Here is a 21381-nt window from a genome sequence, read left to right as displayed (position 1 = left end):
TGTCTTAGGCTCTCTCCTTCCTATTGAGCTTTACATCCCTTGTCTGTTAAGACCAAAGCCACTTCAGTTCACAGCATGATGAGGTTTTTTCTAATACTTCAACTCCCAAAAGCTTCTGAGACTTGTAACTATAAAGTTTTATGTACAAAGTTACAAGAGAAAGCTGTAACTTAGGCATTCAAATGGCAAATTTAAAAAATATTCCCGATGTATCCAGGATGGAGGATAAATGCTAACATGAGGGCCTTTGAAGTGTACACCAGGAGACCAGTAAGCAAGCCGAGGTTCGGAAGAAAGCTTCTCAGTTCTGTGGTAGACACAGTCGCTACTGGCACAATCTCAGGTATGTGGGTTGGCAACCTCAACACGATTCCTGCTGGAGGAAAGAAGATGCAACGTCCCCCATTTCCCAAAGATGAGGGAAGAGGAACGCTTCCCACTGAAGCCACGCTAAGGGTAAAACTGGAGAAGAATCACCCCCAGGGAGGAGTTGGGGAGAGGAGAGGAATCTCTGTTGGTGCTGCTGACTATGATGAGGACAACAGTTGTGCAGAACTGGCTGACAGGGATATGGAAATGTTGGTAAATATAACAGTGATTCTCAACAGCTCATATTGTGTGTGAGTGTTGGAGTTGTCACTTTTGTATGTTGTATAGCTACATTTTCCAAGATTGACTGAAATTATCTAAAGCATGAAAATACATTCTTTTGTAGACTGAATTGGATGAGGAGTTTTTACATCATGCTGTACAACTAAGTGGAAGATGCAATGGTCTTAGTTTTAGAAAAAAAACCCAACAAACTGTGGATGCATTCAAGGAGTTTCTAAGACGGCTGTGTCATGACACTATTCAAAACAATAGTCTGACTAAGATCTCTGGTGAGAACCGATTTTAACATCAAACTCTTGGAGCTGCAATATTAATTCACGCTCCAGTGAAGTAGTTGCCATGGAGTGGCCAAAACATAATTCACCAACTCTGATGGGCAACAAAATACAGAAAACATCTACTTTATTTTCCAAATACTGGTGAGTCAGTGTTTTATACACAGCAGCCAAATTTCATTCCTCAGGAGGTAGAATAAATTATTACTTAATTGTGACAAACGAGCAGACCGTCAGACCCACTGATATAATGAATCAGTCTGCAAAGAAATTCTGCTTTGAGTCACAGAACAGCACACTGTTGTCCTGAATTATAAAATACTGTTTAAATAAGTTAACTGGTTCCTGCATTTGTTTCTACTCTGAGACCTGCCACTAATATTGTTCAACTCATTCTAGAAACTCCCATAGCTCTGCAAAATTTAACATTTTGTAGAACCTTTACTTTCACATGCATACACTGTTGTTTTTTTTTTCCTGGGGGATTCCTAATAGGTATACTATTCCATAGCAGATTTTGCTACCAAAATGGAGATTAATACATTCAGGCCACATAAGCAAGTTATTTTAGGTCCATCAGCAGCTCCTTAACAAAAAAAAACCCAACATTTTACATCACTGTTTGCAGGAATTTGGCATGTCTTACTGTCTTACTCCGCAAATAAACTAAGGGAGTTTATAGATCTTGCACCACTATTGCCACTAGAGTAAGCCTCATGAACACACAGCACACATTATATGCACAGGCCAGGCTATCATTTAGTTGTATTAAAAAAATCTGCCCAAGACTCTTAGGATTCGGGGGGGGGGGGGGGGGGGGGGGGGAGGAATTCTGCCCACTTTTATTTCTTAAATTAAAAAAAAAAAAGTTCATTCATCCACACAAACTCATATTTTTTCCAAAGACACAAGATTTTGCCTTGTTATCAATATCATTCCCTTATTTGCTTGTAAGGTCTGTAGTGGAATAAAAATATTGCTTTTCCATAACTGCTGTATAAGAAAAACTGTTTTTCCACAGCTTGCGTGGGATTCCTGCTTGTACCTTCACCATCTTCTATTTGCTTGCTTCATCAGCTCAGTTGTTCATCCTGGAAAGGATGTCTGTGGTTTCTATCCTGGGCAGCTAAGACTGGTCCACAAGGCACACGCATCCAGAGGAGCTCCAGGGTAAGCTTGTGCATAAACATAAACCCATAAGACCTGTGGAATAAGCCTTTCCCTTTGATGCCTATTGTGGGCAACACTGCAACAACTTCTAATGACTTTTTATGACTTTGGCCTGAAAGAGGAACAAGAAGAGAATCCAGGCAGAGTAAACCAAAACTACAACCAAGAGTTTTTGGCCATACCAGGAGTGCTGCATGACCTGAATTTATTATGCATATGAGAATCTAGAATGGAAATTGTTGTGAAAAAATGCTGCATCCCCCCCCCCCCCCATGAAAATTTGTTGTATTACAATTAAAAAACAAATATTAAAATGTTGTAGGCTATTTCTATTGGGAAGTCAAGGCTTTAAAAAGTCTAGTAGTATTAAACTAATGCAGTTAGTTGCTCGACTGCAAAAGGCACGACCCTTATCTTGCTAATTACAAGTCAGATGGAGCCAATCGAACAATACTGAATTATTAAGGTCTTACTGTACATTCTCAGGCTGTTAATATCTATTAGATTACAGCTGCATTATACTGAGTGCTCATTTCAGCAGGAGATTAGAAAGTACATTTATAATGCTGGCTACCCATGGGTGGATCGTGGTATTTACATACCATATGTCAGCATGAGATTACAGAATAATTTATGCTTTTTGCCTAGACCTTTCCAGTAAACTGCAACCAGCTCCAATAAACCATGAAGCTGAAACTTCATTCCAACCTCACCTTGACAATTCAGCTCTCAAGAACTACTACATTTTCAAAAAAACCACAAAAAACCAAACAACCCACCAGCAACCGGTACCAATCAATCTTCATACAAAGCACCATTTGACTTGCCATATCTCAACACAAGTAAGTAATCTATGCTGGTTTTCCTGTCAAAAGGGGCATAGAAGATGAACTAGGGAGGTTTGCTCTGCTGTGAACAAACTAGTCCTAAATTGCACAGAGAAAAAAGTGACTAGTCATCTCACTTTTTCCAGAAAAGAGCTGCCACCTGTCCCCCAAAGTCATACCCTCTCCCCACTACCAACACTCAGGTAATCCCAGTTCCCTCTCTAATATGCAGAGGGCAACCAGCGAATGGGCAACCAATAAGGCAAACTATCTGCACTTGTGCAGATTGTTATCTAAAAACAGCTACTCAAACACAGATAGCCAGTAGTAAGTAGATATCACGCAGACAACACCAGTAGTGTGTATCAAAAGAGTTAAAGAGTAAGTATGGATGGATGTATGCACAAATGGATTCTTCACTGAAAAAACCCCTAACATAGCATGAGAAAATACACTGCTTTGATACACTTGATTTGACAGTTCTAAAGTGGCAGTGAAGAACATTAGGATTTAACTCAACATTATCTGTCTAAAGTTGAATGGAAGATACTTGAACATGTATTTATTGCAAGGTATTTTGAAGACGACATGTCAAATGAGTTGTAACACTCAGACCAACAAAGTATGGTGTAAAATTTGAAGTCTGCAAATAAAGCAGCATCTGTGTGTATGTATGTATGCACAGCAGTCTGCCTTAAGTAGGTAAAGCTGTCATGCACCAAAGGAAGTGTGCTTGATTACTATACCAGTAGGTTTACTAAGTTTCACTGTTTCAGAGACTAGGAACAGTATGGGTGGGAGAAAACTCACCAGATTTGAGTTGTCCCTGATCTTCATTCCCAGCTACTTTGCCCTTTACTTTCTCTAAACCAGCCAAACCTTTGATTATGTTTCATTAAGGGAGCTGGCTGTGACAGCAAAAGGAAACTATGATCTTCTGTTAGAAAGTAGATTTCCAGGATGATGATTGAGGAAAGCAGCTGTCGTGCATTGCATCAGCATTATCTGTCTGCCACTTTCTGAAGGTTTTGTCCATTAGCTACATACCAAAACCCAATTACACATGGAGTACAAATGTAACGGCTAAGCAGCAGAAGTATGCCTCACGTCCCCTCCTATTTAGTAAAGGAGGCTCACTAAACCGTAGGGACCTAAGGGCTATTAAATGCTGCAGTACAGCACAAGCCTAGGAGAATCAGCCTTGTAAATATTTCAGTGGCAGCAAGAATGGTGTGAGATCAAAATACCTTGTCTGTCATCAGCCTTGTCAGGTCTAACAGGTATATCTGTGCCTCCTGAAAACATCCCATTAGTGGGAGGGGACACGACACTTGAAGGACAATCAATTTCAACTACTATCCTACGCTGCCATCCTCTTCCTTCACATGCTAGCAACAGAAGAGACTTCACAGAGGAAGGGAGTATACAGGAAGGGCCTGAGAAAGACATGCTTGTCGTTGAAGTACAAAGGTTTTTCCTTTTATTACAGCTTATTACTAGCCTGTGACAGACAACCAAAAGCCTTTTACCAATGAGTGTGGCAATTCCTTTGAGGCCAAAGGGCTCTTGACTAATGAAGGGAGAAAAAAAGCAGAACAGAGGAAAAAAAAACTAAAAGCACCTTCAAAGACATGTAACTTTGGCCCTGCTAAACACACTGCTGGTGGTAGAGTATCAGGCTGTTCTCGTCTTCCTCCTTGCTTCCATAGTTGAACATAGCATGGTTTCAAGAGCAGAGCATACAGCACTTGAAACAACCTCCATAACTGTTAACATTTGTTTCTACAACATTCAGGTTGGTGATAACACATCCCAGCCTATTTCCCCATATGTACAAATGAAATAAGGGGTAGAAAAAGTAGCATTGGGGGAGGGGAAAATTTGGTAGAATATAACCATTCTATAACCATTGTTTAACACCAGGAAAGTGTTTGTGCACCAGTCCAAGAACTCGCTCTAGCAAAACTTACGCAAAACTTGCATTTGGGGACAACAAAGTTTATGCCAAGTTTAACCACCTGAAATTTAAAGAGAAAAATTCTTCACTCCAGGTCACGAGAGCAAATATACGCCAACAGATCCCAGACCACATATTATCTGGACAAGCACTGGTAGGAAGATGTTTTCAACTTTCCAGGCCTGCACTTCAGTGGAAGAATCAAAGAAAAATCTCAGCTCAACTTAAGAGAAAGCAAAAGAACATAAATCACTCTCATGCAAGACAATTCTGTTTTGTTTCTTTAACTGCACAAATAGTTTGTACCATTTTTGCCTATAGCTATATTGCTTAGAAATCCTGCCGCATCTGGGAAAATGAATTCCTTTACTGGAAAACAAGAGTAGTTTGTACAGTGGAGTTACAACGGTGAAAGAATTGAAACAGGCCTTGAACTTGGAGGTCTCTGCTTGGCACAAGTGAAACACAACTACATAGTAAGCCCTCTTTTATTCACTCACTGTAGAAGGAAAGTATGCTCTTGTTTATTTATTTACTCACTCCTTGAACCAGCTAGGCCCCCAGTCCTTGCCTGGTAGTTTCACTGACAGCACAAATCCCCTTGGTCCCTTCTACAGCTACAGGAAGACAAGAATATTTAGTAATTATTACCTATTGTTCACATTGCAAGGTCAATTCCCTCCATCACCTAGAAAACAGTAATTTTTTTTCCTTCTAAATTAATATTGGAATTTATGTTTCACACAGTTATATCCTTCCTTCTCTTCACCAAGGAATTAGGAAGAAATTTTTAATTCAAGATGTCCCTTAGCTAGGGACAGACAGTATGGCTCTCTCCTGGACTGTGAGGCTGACAGGAAAACTAGACCATCATCCCCTCCATAAAAAACTGAGTATGAAGTTGTTTGATTTTTAATGCTGAGGAGAATGATCTTTACATGCAATGCTGATACAAAGGCGTCTCAATGTATTTGCCAATGGTATCCTTCTCTTTCCACATATTACACAAGTAAAATACATACCCTGCTAACTGCTGTCGCACGCAAATAATTCAATAGAAAGTGCTCTTTAAATATCAGCATCTTTATCCTTCAACCCTGCTGTTCCTCCCTTTATGATAATCAGTTTTATTTTATGCCAATTGAGAACACAAACATTGTGCTGAACACCTCAACAGCAGCATCAATCCAACAAATTGGATTGATTCCAATTCCAATTGATTTCCAATTTTTTCCAACAAATTACTACTGCATTTCAGGAAACGTCTGGTTACTTAAGACATAATCTGGAAGGCCTCATATCTTTTATTTTGCATTAGAAGTTTCTTATATTCACCTGCATAGCCAAAATCTACTAAACTAAATCTAAAACTCCTGCCCCACCCTGACACAAACTTGTTTTTAGGAAACAAAGTAAATTTTATTTTAAGTGAAAAGGAAGCACATGAATACCATAGCATAGTGTGTAAAAACAAAGTAATTCTCAAAAAATCTGGAAAGGGTATATGTAATTATTGAATTGTTGCCAAAACAAGTAACATTCTTTGGAATGTATAATAATGGTTATAAATTAAAATAATTCTAGAACATTTCCCAACACTAATAAGCCAAAGTACGTCAGATGTCTTGAGGTGAATACTTGTTATTTTCCCTACATTTAAAGTAAATATATTGAATACTTTAAATGCTATTTCTAAAGCATCTTCAATTTATAATTATAAAAGTGTCTGTGCTTTGCCAGTTCTCCAGAGAAAGATCTTCTATTGGCTATACAGAAAGGAATTTAAAAGGGCATCAAAATGTTAGACTTCTCACCAAATATAAATATAACCTCATTTAATTAGGGAAACAGTTTGAGATATGCGCCTTGGAAGTAGAGAAGTACAGCGTTTTTAAAATACCAGAAAAAAAAAAAGTAACATTATAAAACATTTAACTCAAAATCAGAACAGTTCTTTAATAATCGCAAATGGACTTTTTACAATATCAATTTTCTAACTTTCTGGGCACACTTCCTGGTAAACACTTGAGTATCCTCTGTGAGTTACAAAGAGTAAGTTTCTGTGTTATACAGCTAAAAAAACCTGGACATTCGTAACAACTTGGTATCACATCTTTTTTTAAAAAAAAACAGATCACACAATAATTTAGACAGCATTTATAGCATTATAAAATCAGAATCCCCCTCTTTAATCACTCACAAGAGCAGCCATTAAGAATACAACAGCTTTAGGAATACAAATAATGAGGATGTAAAACTATCTGTGCAAAACTGCATTATTTTTACTGTCTAAAATTTCAGGGAAGTAACACCGCCAAAAGCAGAGAGAGGATAACAAAGACAAACAGTCATGAAAGTAATGCTACCTTAGATTTTCAAACAGGAATTACATCATGAAGTAAATATTAGGTAAAGAAAAAAAATAATCTGATGGCACCTTGAACAACAATGACAAGTGTCCTGGAAATTGCCGTAGAACAAGAATTGATACAGGTTCATGTTAAAAGTCTCTTTCAGGAGTAGCGATTGATTTGGGGGTATCAACTCTAGCATTTCTTTCCATGCAAAAATCTATCTTTCCAACATCTTTGCTTTGCGGGCTACTAATGCATTTAAGAATGAGCAGTCTTTTGAGGAGTGTGCTTTCTTCCATGCATCTGAAATCTTTAAAACAGCTGGATCATTGATTCCCTGGATTTCCCTACTCCAATCCATTTAACTGCAGAAGAGAAAAGCAAACTTTTATTATAAGTAATACAAAGCAAGATTGGATTGTATCTTGAGATACAAACATCTTCTTAAGCACTTAAGTACCATAGTCTGAAGAAAAACACAGCATATAGTATTAGTACGTCAAGAAATGATAACTATGTCTATTGTTCTCAAAGTAAGAATGCATTGATAACTTAGAAAAGCAGGAACAGTCTTGAAGCTGCCATAATAAATAGATCAGTTTTCCAGGTCATAGGAAAAAAGATAAGTAGAAACTGTCAGAAAAGTAAAGATTTGCATCATCTCCTAATTCCTATCTTTGGATGGAACCACAGGATCATCTTTATTAGGAGCATAAGAGAAATTTGTTAGTTTAGGACCTCTTACTGTCACATATATTTAAATTACATTGATATATCAGTAGTCCCACTGACCTTATAATGGCAGCAGAACTAAACCCCTATTATAACCAATCTGAAAAATACTTAAGCAAGTTATAAAAATCTCATTGAACAAGAACTATAGTATAAGCCAAAGAAAGAATGCATATTAAAACTTTCCAAAGCTTTCAATTCAACAGCTAAACAGATAAATAAAAAGAAGTAAAACAATAATTACAAGTATCACCAGGTACATCAGAATAAGCACAGCTGCAAACTAGTTTTCAATATTTTGAATGTTCATTAAGACAAAGTACAAGATAGGTTTCATGGAGCACGAAAAAACCAAAACAACAACAACAACAACAACAAAATCTGGATTACTTACCAGGAACACCCAACTCCATTTCTATAAAGCGAACATAATTTTGTGCATTTACAGGCAGCTCATCAAATGTCCTTGCATTTGATATGTCTGTATCCCATCCTGGGAGTGTCTCATACTGAACCTCTACTTTATTTAAGACTTCCTGGTTGGCTGAGAAGCAAACAGGAACAAAAATATTATGTCCACAAAGATTATATATTGTCTACCACTAAACACATAACTGTAAAGCTTTTTATTCTTTTCTTATACAAACAGGTTTACTCATACGCTAATACCAGCACTGAAGGTGCTGATGTGTCCTTTTTTGTTAATATAAGCAGAGAAAAAAATAATCCAGTAACTATCAGTACTTAGACTTTACGAATTCCAGTACTCACAGTCACATGCCTATATTTTGCTTAAAACATAATCTTTTAAGTTCAGAAAACAACCTTTCAGGAAAAGTAATTCCCCAAAATGTTGATTTTTTTTTTTTTTTTCTGAACACATACCAAGATCCAACTCCCCCTTCATGAGGGAATTTGGTGATGTGAACGCAAAATTAGGCACCAGCTTGTAAGTATCAGGCAGTTAAAACATATTTTAAAATGGCATATGTTACTAAACTTAGTCATAAGATGCAGTTCATACATAATAGATTTCTGATGCCCACAGACCCTTTGCCCCAAAACTCTACAATGAATTTGTCACATCAGTGTGGGGACCCACATGATGTATGAACAGTAACTCTTCCAATTACTTCTCAGAATAGAAGCAATGAGTGTATTCCATTTCGTCCTTCATTTGGTAACTTGCTACAATGTTGTCCATTAACTCCGAATCCTGTGATGATTTCAAGTACTAGAAAAGATGCTAGGCACATTGTTCTGGAACTGAATCATTCCAGTAATTATCTGAACGTTAGTCTTGGAATGACAGTGGGCAGCAAAACAAAAGCCTTAAGCCTGAAAATCCTCAAAATACATTTATAAAAAATGGGAGGTGTCAGGCATTCTTGCCATCCTGAAAAAGACAAGAGTTCTGCCAAAGGCCCTGTAATTAATGTTATGTAGGCTCCATGCCTCAGATCAAGTCATTCCTGCAAAGACAGCTAGTCAACCTGGGTAAGGGTTTTAGGTGCAAGAAGCACAGTAGAGGTGCAAATACAAAACCATCAGCGTGTGTGTAGCCAACAAACTCAGGCTCAGCATACTGAATAATTTGTCCTGGAGCAAGTAGGATTTCGATAATAGCAATGTTGTAAGGACAGCCTTTATAAACTAGGCATTTTGAGTAAGGGTGAAAGAGGACTATGCTCTACTGACTTCAAAGCCTACAACAGTGAAGAAATGCACAATTTTTGGACTGAGGTGTTCACAGGTTAAAGCAAATGATCCTGAATCAATACTTGTTGTAATCAGGACAGACAGGAAAATTAAGGATGTTGGGTTGCAGAGGCCAAGGATAAGCACTTTCTTTAATGTCATCAGTAGTAACAACTGAGGTGTCATCTGCTGTCCAGTTATGTTCAAAGTGCAAAACCACAAACTAATCTCTGGGCAGTGCAGATGGTCTAGAATAGGATGCTAGCCTCTCTCTTTCTGAAGAAGGAACGTGACCGAACACCTAACCTTGGAGGTCCACAGGCATTTTTTTATTTTGAAGCCTCTCTGATGAGGCTAGCTAGGAGAAAGCTGAAAGCACTTAGAACTGAACGGTCTAATCTTGTCTACAATCTTCCATTACTCTGTATTAGTTCAATTCCTTACTTCCCCAAAAGAGAGGAAGAAAAAGAAGGGATAAATTTCTTGACATTTCAAACGATTATCTCATTTTGCTCCAGCAGGTATGATAAAAGATAATGGGTGGGAAAGATAAGCCATAAACTGAGCTCAGTGTAGTAGCAGATGTAGTCACCATTTAGACTTCTCTGAGCTCTGCCCTTAGGGGATTTATCTTTTAGGCTTTCTGGAATATTCCCTATTAACAGCTGAATTAGGTAACAGAGAGAGCAGATATAATGATATCTGGTAGTCTGGTAGTATAATTTGGAGAAGGAATTATGTGATATTATTTCCAACTCAAAAACAATAGCTGAAATTTAGAATCTTGGCACCATTTTAAGAGAAGGATCCTCCAGCAATTTCCTGAAACTGAACATAAAAACAGTCATATAGGTCAGACCAAAGGTGCAACTAGCACAGTGTCCTAGCTCTTTAATCTACAGTAGATGCCCAGGGAAAGAGCACAAGAAAAAAAAAAAAAAGGTAAGCCTGAAGCAAAGCTTCTCCAAAATAATCTCCCAATTTCCTAAGTTCCTGTGCTTTCAAAGTCTCCTGAGCTAGAGGTTGTGTCTGTCTGTGCTGAGATCACCTGATGCCTGAACTTGGACAGAAGTCATTAGCAGGACTACACCATGGCTTTCACATTCCTTTTAAACTGATCAGCTCAGAGCTAGCAGGGAGTTCTATCTTTCTTTCATAAACTCCTATGACTGAATAGAAATGGAGATACTGGCCAGCTCCATAGCAAAAGACTACAGCCTCAACGACACCAACTGAAGTCAGCTGTGAATTTACAAGACATTTTCAGCTCCTTCTTAACAGGAGATCATGAAATGCCCACAGAAATCTAAGCTAAAAAAACAGAGTGAGACTCGTATGATTCTCTGATCCAGCTGGAAAAAGGAACAATATATGAAATATGGCATGTTTTTCCTGAGATGGTGGGCACTGTGTGTGCTTCTAATTTAGAGACAGTCATTTCACAAGAAGGGTAAATCACTAACATCTCCAAGAGAGTGGGAGGGTAGGGAGGGGAGAGAGAAAGAAATACCCTGCCAGCAAGAGATTCCCAGACTAGATCTCTTCTAAATTAAATTCAAAATGTCAAAGAGGCAAGCTTTTTAAAATAAATTAATTATACAAGTGCACAGCATGCAGAGATGTAGACATCAAAAATAATCTAATGGTCTGCAAAACACAAAGTGTGAAGAAAGTTACCTTTTGGTTTTTATGCCAGGGGCAGGGGTAATAAGTAACCTGCAGCATATGTGCTGAAAATGCTGCCAAATGTTGAGGAGTATAGCAGAGAGAGAGGTGTGGAACACAGAGGCACTGTGAGAGACAGCATCTTCCAGCTTACCAGAAGTTCAGCTCAAACTCCTTCCTGACACTTAAGGAAGACAGCACGTCAACAGCAAAGACAACAACTTCTACTAAATTTCTACCAGAATTCTTAATTGTTCATGCATTGAAGAAAAATACAGTTATGCAGGTCAGCCACGTTGTGGTGCTATGACCAAATGTCAGCTACCTGTTACCTGGGCATATACAGGGAGCAAAGTCTGCCCTCAGGAACTGTAACAAGATTCTTGTCCCATCTGAGACACAAAATGAACGGGGTGGGGGGAAGTAATCACTTAAGTCTTAGCACTGGAAAACATGGCCACCTACTTATGTCACCTTTAATGACGGACTACCAGAGAAGGTCCTCCTGGCTAGAGCACAAGAAGTCCAAATAGCCCCCAGCTTAGATGACAGGGCTACAGATGAAGCATTTACTGAGTAGTTCTCAATTCAAACATGCAATCCCCATTACGTTCAACAGCCATCTAAAGTACACACAAATTTCCTTAATATTTTGATAAGGGTATCGATCAGGGAATACGAGTCTTAAAAGGGAAAAGCATTCCCTGGTTTAGTGCAAGATGAGTAGTAAATTTCCTGAATAAAAGTGCATGCCATGTCATTCAGTATGCATTCAGATTGTAACTGGCACTTTTGTTTGAAGATACTGGAAGGCAAATCAATTAGAGAACTCCCCCAAGCACATGGAGAAACAAGATTTTTTGTTAATGCCTTATGAATTTCCCTAACAGATATGTGCTATTTGCAAGAACTACTGGCAGATCATCACTTTTTCCTTTATACATAATTACATCTTTATACTAAATAAATCCTGCTGTGAATTGTATCTGATTACTACAGCTGATCTCCTCACCCACAAAAAGTTCTCTGCTGATGATATCACATGAAAAATTGTAACCTGCGACCAGCATCAAACCCTGAGGTAGCAATTAGAACGGAAACAGGCATCTATGCGCACATTAGAAAATGAGAAAGCCCAATCTTTAGTACTAGTTAACATTCTTCCTTTTTCTGGAGTATCTCTGCTACAGCAAACTGAAAAAGATGCATTATCCATTAAAACACTAGGCTTAATATTTGACTATTTTAACATGCAGATACATGTTTCAGGTAAAAGTTATCACTGTCCTCCTCAGGAGCTGTACTTTCTATCATGCCAAGCTGATGTATGGTGGTCCTGCATCAGAAAACAGTCTTGCTTTCATCTAAACTAATTGCTCATTTCCTCCCCCACCCCTTTCTCCCTTTTTTCCACTGGGTAGGTGTGACAGGGTTTTGGCTACTCTGTGAACCATTAAAGGGAAATGAACTGTTAGAGAAATAACACAGGGAGAGAAAAATCTGGTTTTTCAACCAGATCAGTTCTCTCATGTGCTTCACCACATGCTTAAATGAAGACTTGTCCTGCTAGAAGAGGGGATGAATACAGTAGTGGGAATAAGACACCGGGTTTAGAGTGTGAAACAGGCTTCCAATTTAGCTTGAAGGTAATGCAGGCTGTATTAAAGGAAAGGGATAAAGCAGTAACAACCTTCACATTTAAGAAGCTTTATACAGCACTTTGCATCTTTCTAGTAGATAAATGACAGTATTTGGTAGAGGTGTCTTGAGGGTGCAGGTACAGGTGTGGTACAGTGTGTCTGTGCATTTGGGAAGACGTTAATGTCTTGATGCTGCGTAAATTTTACAAGTAAAAGTCAAACGCATTTAAGTATCAGATTACAGTTCACTGAAATCTAAAATTGTTAAACAAGCAGTCTTACCAGGAAAATGAGGTATGATTTCACCATCTAGTTTGTATGCAACACCAACTTTGATTTCTGGAAATACATCCAAGATATCCAATTTGGTAAGTGCCAATCTATACAGAAACATGACTCCAGTTAAACAAGTTCAACACCTCTCAGCTCTCATCACATTGTAAAAATACCAAAAGAAAAATTGATTCCTGCACATTGCAATTAATTCTTTCCTTAGAAAAATAGCTTGTATGGCACTAATCTATTTATCTGGTGTGACTTTAAAACAAAAAAGAGAAGAAAACTTAAACAGGCTTTTTGTTGCATCCGCATCCTTAGATTTACTACTGTAAGAAAACGGCAAAATTCAAAGAACAGGTATTCTCCAATTAAAGTTACTGGTCTATAGCTTTAAGTCTTAGAATTTTAATTGGTCAGGGTGCTGCCAAGATACTTTATGACCATTCATTTCAGATGGCTTCATAGCATGATGCCTGTTGCTGTCTGTTCCTGTCCTCTGCCAAATGTTCCTGTCCTACAGTGAAATAATCAAACACTGGCTCTGTAAATACCTGGCTGCATCCTATTTTAAATAAAAAATACAAAGGACAAGAAAAACAGGAAAATATAAGTAAAGCATGTATTTACATAGTTTGATCTACTAGAAATTTTATACTAGTTTTGTTTCAGATACCTATTTTTCATTTTAATTAAAATCCCAAAGTCATATCCAAATTTTCTACACTTACACATACTGCTGAAGATACTGATGGGTTCTCATCTGTCTTATTTTGAAAACAAACTAACAAAACAAAACCCCACAAACTATATCAGGTTTTAAGGCCCTTGTAATGCATTTGATTTGGTTTGGCAGGATGGCAGGGGTTGGGGTACCTTGAAGCATCAAGTACTAAGATATGTAAGTCCTTCTTGGATCATTTTAAAGAGAAACAACAACATGCCACAAGTAAAGGAAAGAAAAATTTATGAGTATGAAAATGTCAAATAAAAAAACATTTAATGCTAGGAAAAATGAAGGACAGTTAATTTATCAAAATATCAAAACAATCAACAAATCAATACTAACAGTCTGAATGTTACTAACTAGTATATGTACAATTTACAGTAATCTGTAGCATTTCATGCTTTTTACATCAAGTTGCCAGCAAAGCTGTCAAAATAACTCACGCAGTAAATCCATTAATCATGTAGGCATATCGGAGTAACACAAGGTCCAGCCAGCCACATCTTCTTTTTCTACCAGTGGTAACACCAAACTCTTTACCTCTCGTTTGCAGCAATTCTCCAATTTCCTAACAAAGAGTAATACTATTACATGAGCCTTTTTTTTTTATTATTTGCAATATATGATGCAGGTGTATATTTAACAACATTGTAAATTACCTTAAAAGTTCTTTCCCCAATTTTTCACAAAGTTGTCCATTGGGATGAAAATAGGAATACAAAATGCTATTTCTAATTCAAGAGAATGCTATTTGAGCAAATCTCTCAAAATTTGTTCCTGCTCTAGCCTTCTATTCCACAGGAAGCTCCGAGAAACTGACAATCAGATTTGGCAGTCCTGTAAGCTCAGTCTAGAATCGGAAGAATGAGGCATCCAAACACACTGTCATCTACTTGCATTTAACCAGTTACACTGATTTAACATAAGACAGACACACCAAGTTATTTCACCCAGTTAGAGGTCACATCTAGGGCTGATAATACTCACATTATTTTGTTCTGTAGGAAAGGCACCGATTCCAACTCTTGTTGTATATGCTTTCACAACTCCATATACTTCCCCGACATTCTGCGGTGGCATGCCCAGACCTGTACACACACCTCCAACTGTGCAGTTTGATGAAGTCACAAAAGGATATGTGCCTATAAAAAAAATTTGGTTTAAAAACTTAAAACATTGGTTTTAAACTATTAAAAAAATATGCATATAAAAATCTAACCTGGTGAGGATTAGTACTTGCATTGCACTTACCTAGGTGTTACAACACTAAAAAAGAAAATACGCAATAAATTTATTTTGTGGTCAAGATATTTAATGAGCTCTTAGCTTTGTATGTACATTGTCTGATCCTTCTTTACTGAAAAAGGTATGAATCTTACCACTTATTTCAACTGGTACAGATGCAAAAGTTGACTACATGACAATTCTGAATGATCATACAAGTCAAAAATTGCAGTAAGACACCAGAAAACCATGCCTTGCTATCTTACATAAAATATACTCACTAATAGAACAATGTGAAAATTTTAAGAGAGATTCTTCTCTTAAGAAAATGGTATTAGAAGGTTAGAAAATACAAGTTTATCACTTTTCATTTTGGGAGAAAAACTAAAATACAAGCTCTACAAACTGGTCAGCACATATTAAGGATAAGAAATTGCAAAGAAATGTAGAATTCCAGAAAGAAAAATTTTGCTTACGTAATCAAATGAAAAAAAAAATTCCACAATTAAGGGAGAGAAAAAAAGAAGAGAGGAAAAAAGAAGAGAGGAAAAAAGAAGAGAGGAAAAAAGAAGAGAGGAAAAAAGAAGAGAGAAAAAAAGAAGAGAGAAAAAAAGAAGAGAGAAAAAAAGAAGAGAGAAAAAAAAGAAGAGAGAAAAAAAGAAGAGAGGAAAAAAGAAGAGAGGAAAAAAGAAGAGAGGAAAAAAGAAGAGAGAAAAAAAGAAGAGAGAAAAAAAGAAGAGAGAAAAAAGAAGAGAGAAAAAAGAAAAAAGAAAAAAAAAGAAAAAAGAAAAAAAAAGAAAAAAAAAGAAAAAAGAAAAAAAAAGAAAAAAGAAAAAAAAGAAAAAAGAAAAAAAAAGAAAAAAGAAAAAAAAAGAAAAAAGAAAAAAAAAGAAAAAAGAAAAAAAAAGAAAAAAGAAAAAAAAAGAAAAAAGAAAAAAGAAAAAAGAAGACGACTCCTGGAATACAGTCTAGTTCATTAGTGGTGAGAGTTTGTCTCTAAATATTCAGCCCTCATTTAAAAAAAAAGCCTGTACAGCAAAGATAAAAGAGTTAAACATCTCAAAATCCTTGGGTTTACACTTTTTTTTTTTTAAAGTAATGCAAGATGGAACAAAGCATGCCAGTCCTTAGTTGATTTGAACTGTGAACAAACACTTCAGCCACACAGTAACTACAAATAAGTGAGAAACTTCTACCTCATGCTTCAGACTTTCTTTGCTTTTGGTATAAGAATCGGAAATGGACAAGAGAGGAACAGCCAAAACAAAAAGGAAATTAAAGCAATATAGACAACTTTAAAAAAGCAGAACCCTTTTGCAAACTACCTTCAGGTATCTCTAGCTTCTTTTGTCTAACTCAAATCTCTCAAGAGAAAGACACAGACTTACAGGTGATGTCACACCAGTCTGCAAGCACTAATTAGTTTTTATCCTTCTTTGGACACCAAAGTTGAACTTTTCTTTACTGACAGGTAAATACAACTAGTGGATGTCACAGAGTCAATGAGATAATTCTTACTCATTTTCAGCTCCCAGCCTAGTGTAGTGACATTGGTTTATCCTCACTCAGTGTTTAAATACACAGAAGACCACACATACCCACCCCTACACCCCAGCCCCCAGACACATGCACATGTGAGCTTCATTACATGCTCCAGAAAAGCAGGATGGACTGCAAGGCTGGAGATTTACCATCTTCACCATCAACAGACAGACACTCATAAAACCGACTTCAGTATTAAGACTTCTGTGCACAAAGGCACAGAAAATAGCCCCGTTCAGAATGCTCAGTAATCAAATTTGGCATTGTCACATCTTTTGACTGGGACTTGTCTATTGTTAACCCAAGTGCCCAATCCACTGATGGTATCTACCTAAGGAGAGCAGATCTACTTTCTGTGTGTGGGTCTCACAGCACAGGCAGGAGAAAAATGTAAGTGCCTGAACAATTCTGTACATATTATAGGCATATCTGATGAGTTTCAGACTATTTGCATATACATACATGAAATCTAAAATCCTCACTACTTAGAAAAAACACCACCCCCCCGAGTTTTCTCCAAATATCTCAAGTTTTGCATCAAAACATTTCCCTGTGACAAGCATATTTGAAGACTTATCTTTTTTTTTTTTTTTTTTTGACTTGTTAAAAAAGGAAGTTTCTTCCAATATTCAGATTATCATGGCAAAACTTGGTGCTTACACTTACAGTGACCAGCCTTAGACGCATCTTCCTTGTGTCAGGAGAGGAGAGAAAGAGGCACAAGAAAGAAGCTTTCAAACTCACTATATCTGAAAATGCCTAATATCAGAACTCCTATCAGTTGAAAGCAGAGTGTGTACCAATTTTGTACTTGTTTGACAGTAGCCCTTACAGGTTTCAATTCCAGGCTTAAGCATCTTTCCAACAATAAAAATGATGTTATAAGGCTCGTGAGACTGAAGAAAAATGGGACAAAATGCAGGAACCAATCATATAGGCTGCTTATGCCTATACAGACGTATAATAATTTATCTGTCCTTGCAACATAATGGTAACAAACATAATAATCTCAAAAAAAAAAAAAGCTGCTTCTATCAAGAAGCTTCTAATTTTATTAGCAAAATTACAGTGTTTTAAGAAAAACTTCACCATTTATAATTTCAAATTGTTTGGGATAATATTTTACTCTTGCCTCATTAGCAATCCAGATTCCCAACATCTTTCCTTACACCATGAAACAGTTGAAAACTAGATGTTATACAAAGGGGTGTTTTTTTAAAAAAAAAGCAAGCTGATTCTTCAAAAGTCAACAACTACTTCACATATATACCTTGCCTCTCAAAGCTCTCCATTTTTCTTCTCAAGTATCTTCCACAGACGTATACAAATGTGAGTTATTTCATATGAAATTTATAGATGCTGAAGTAATAGTTACACTCTACTTAAGAAAAGTCCCCTGATCTTTACTGTCATTCAAATAATTAATCTTGGGAGAGTAAAGCTTTTTTGATTTAATTAAAAACTTTTTCCTCTAATTATTTGCTAGTCAGAGAGTACTGTTCTTCCCAAATACCAAACATTTCTGCCATAAGAACAGCTAAGCACAGAAGAGTTTATATTTAGTGTTCCTCTTTCACAACATAAGTATACAGCAACGTGTGTCTCAAAAAGGTTATACCTACCAAAATCAATGTCCAGCAGTGCTGCATTTGCACCTTCTACTAAGATCTTCTTTGGTGGTCCATGTAAAGCCTCATACATGAAATAAACACCATCCCTTACCATTGGTTTTATTTTTTCCATGCAGCCCTGAATAATACAAAAGACTATTGTATAGTATAATTTCATTATGATAAAGCCAGCCAGAGTACAAGTGCTATTCCTCTCTCATAACAATGCTCTTATTCCTTTTGAAAAGGAAATGCAAACAAAGAAATGCTAAATATGCCATAATGAGTGAACAAGGGAAGGAAGAACATTAGACTCTGGTTTATACAATAGACGTGTATGCTCTTCCTAGGAGGAAAGTAAGAACAAAATAGGGAAAAAGGGGGCTGGGGGTGTGTGTATAAATTCCAAACTTTTGAAATGGTTCAACTCAAGCTTGAGTATAATCACAATACTTTACTGTATTCGGTATTCCATTTCCAAGTGTTCAAAATTTCTCCCCCAAAACCAGCATGTGGGGAGTCCCGCTTCTGGCCATCTGAAGCCAACAAATGCACACAAATATGAAGCAGCATTAATTTGTGACATATATACAGGTATGTTTGTAAGTAGAAGTAAAAAGTTATTTATTGGAATTAAGTGTGAAGTGTCTGAATGCCACTGAGTAGCTGGATGTAAGAAGCCGGTAATGTTCAGATTAACACTTGGTACACAGCCCCTTCCCCATGAGAACATATGGAAGTTCTCATTCTAATGATTCACTTCACATGAAATATTACACTTTGTCTTTCAGAATTTAATCAAGTGCATAGCATAAACCAAACATTAAGCGCAAGTAAATTTTCCTCAAGCTACAAATAGTTTCAGATATTCTATAATCCTAATGTGTACTAAGTGAACTATAAAGCATTATAGAACACTCAACTTGAACTGATTTTTAGGTCTACATATCAATAAAAATACTACAGCTCAACATAGTCTCACACAGTTAAGTTTCTATAAAATGCATGAACAAAAAGGCTGGGTAAGGGTAAAACACCTTACAATTTCTTCCAAATAAGAACTTGGGTGCACCGCAAAAATCACACTGTTAGGTATAAGAAAATTAATACTAGTGAGAAATCTCACAACTGAGCCAATTGCAGGGAAAACATCAAATCAGAATTCATAATTAACCAGAAGACTAGTTTGCTGGCAGTCAGGCTTGATTAGTTCTGCTGCTATCAACTTACATTTTTCTATGTTGTTCGTATTTTTTTTTCTTCCCTTAAGGCTTAATTTACTTCAGTTCTTAAGTTTCTGACGTAAGGAATTAATATTCTGCTTTACAATGAAACATACCTTCCCCAGCTACTACTTTAGGTTTTTTTTTTCTCCTAGCCAGTATGTTTGATCAAGTGGAAGTAAAAAATAATTCTCTCTATACAAGCCTTTTTCTTACAAGATCACAGTATTTCTCTTGAAATTTTGAAATGCTGCATAAAGCAGGGTCAAAAGTGTCTTTAGGGATGCTAGCAGACTCTTTAAAACTGATACATACCAATTTCCTGTAATATGTATTAACTCCTCACACAAGCGCAAGCATCAGTCACCAGGAAACTTACATATCAGTAACTTGCACACAGTGATTACATCATTTAACAGACAGAAGCAGGCTTACCTTGAGCTTTTTCAATTCCCCCTCAATGTCTATCTCTAAGGTAGGATATATCGCTTTATACTGATTGGCTAACACTTTGAACCTGGAAGGTAAAAATGCTTCACTAAGGTTTTTGTTTGTTTTCCTCCTCACGCCCCCACCAACCTTAGGTTTTACTGGTTACATATCTGCAATTATCTGGTGAATAGACAGTTTTAAACAATAAAATATTTTAATTATAAAGAGAAAAATTAATAAAAGTATAAATAAAATTAATTTCATATTTAAAAATAATTTTTAATATAAAAAGTAAGAGCAGAGTAGTACCCAGAAACTGAAAACTATGCTTAAAACTGTGCATTAAAATACAGAAATTACCTCTCAGAAAATTCATCGAAATCAGAAACAAGATCACACATTCTGAGTCCACTTCGAGCTGCTTTTGAAGAATATACTGGACCAATTCCTTTTTTGGTAGTTCCCAAACTTTCAAAAGATAACAACAGGAGTTATTCTTGATAAAAAACTAAGATGTGTTTTCTTTAAAGCTAATACATCCTTAGCATAAAATAAAATGCTGTTAATTGTGAGCATTTAAAACCTTGTTTTCAGCACTTAAAACATGAGATACTTTTAATATGCAACTTAGTTTCAGAATATCACTGTTTATAGACAAAGATATTAATCTCCTACACACTTCTGTTTTTAAACCAATAACTTTTCATACTTCAGTGAACAATTACGTATTTATTTGTACACAATTCCCAATTTTTACACTTAAGGAACTGAATGCCAAGACAACATCTTGCAGTACTATGAACTGAAACTAACTAAACACCTTCCTAAAAAGCGGTCCTGAAGACCTAAAGAAAGTCCTCCATAATGCAACAGCACAAACAGTATGGATTTCAAGTTCGTATGTGAGAAATATTTCATTTAATTCTAAATGCCTCATTTGGAGCCAGGAAAACAGAAATCGCTGCCGAGCATCTAAGAGTGACAATGATACTCAAAATGTTGTACATTAGCACAGGTCCAGAAACAGATTTTCCACTGTAGCCGATTCTGAAAACCTGCATTCTTTTCCTTACCCTTACCTACCCACTCTACGCGAAAGCCTTTTTCAGCTTAAGTCAGTGATAACAAAAGATACAATTTGCTTGCACTGACTTTACTGTCAGAGAAGTATAGCTAGTTCATTCAGAAAGTGTCTTCTGCCAGGGTCTTGCTAAATAGCTATCAAAATGGAGCCAAACTGCACTCATCATAGGCAAATTATCAAACACCTTCCCCATCACTCTCAAAAGCTTAAGTAACTTTTTAAGAAGTGAACAGGTGTGCAGCATTTTCAGAAATGTGCTGTATATTGCTAAGCTTAGTTTTGCACTTAGTTTTAACTGTTTTGCTTGTTGTTTTTTCCCTGAGCAGACACACA

The 21381-nt window shown here is 36.7% G+C and overlaps 2 protein-coding genes across 2 annotated transcripts in view; one reads left to right on the top strand and one right to left on the bottom strand.

The window, feature by feature from the left end:
- Positions 1-345: 345 nt before the first annotated feature.
- Positions 346-5069, top strand: C28H1orf100 (chromosome 28 C1orf100 homolog). The gene is given in 5 exon segments (XM_049831509.1): positions 346-582; positions 1909-2057; positions 2716-2848; positions 2851-2899; positions 4936-5069. Coding segments are annotated over 5 exon segments (702 nt in total).
- Positions 5070-6771: 1702 nt separating this feature from the next.
- ADSS2 (adenylosuccinate synthase 2) overlaps positions 6772-21381 on the bottom strand; it is a 39703-nt gene continuing 25093 nt past the window's right edge. The window contains exons 6-13 of the mRNA XM_049830981.1: positions 20325-20432; positions 19968-20049; positions 18322-18448; positions 14921-15075; positions 14377-14501; positions 13213-13310; positions 8322-8471; positions 6772-7560 (exon numbers count right to left, since the gene is read on the bottom strand). Coding sequence (XP_049686938.1) covers positions 7508-7560; positions 8322-8471; positions 13213-13310; positions 14377-14501; positions 14921-15075; positions 18322-18448; positions 19968-20049; positions 20325-20432 — 898 coding nt within the window. The 3' untranslated portion in view covers positions 6772-7507. The remainder of the gene's footprint in view (positions 7561-8321; positions 8472-13212; positions 13311-14376; positions 14502-14920; positions 15076-18321; positions 18449-19967; positions 20050-20324; positions 20433-21381) is intronic.

Source organism: Accipiter gentilis, chromosome 28 (genome assembly GCF_929443795.1).
Source record: "Accipiter gentilis chromosome 28, bAccGen1.1, whole genome shotgun sequence".
NCBI classification, from domain to species: Eukaryota; Metazoa; Chordata; class Aves; order Accipitriformes; family Accipitridae; genus Astur; species Astur gentilis.
This window is presented reverse-complemented; position numbering and strand designations above follow the sequence as displayed.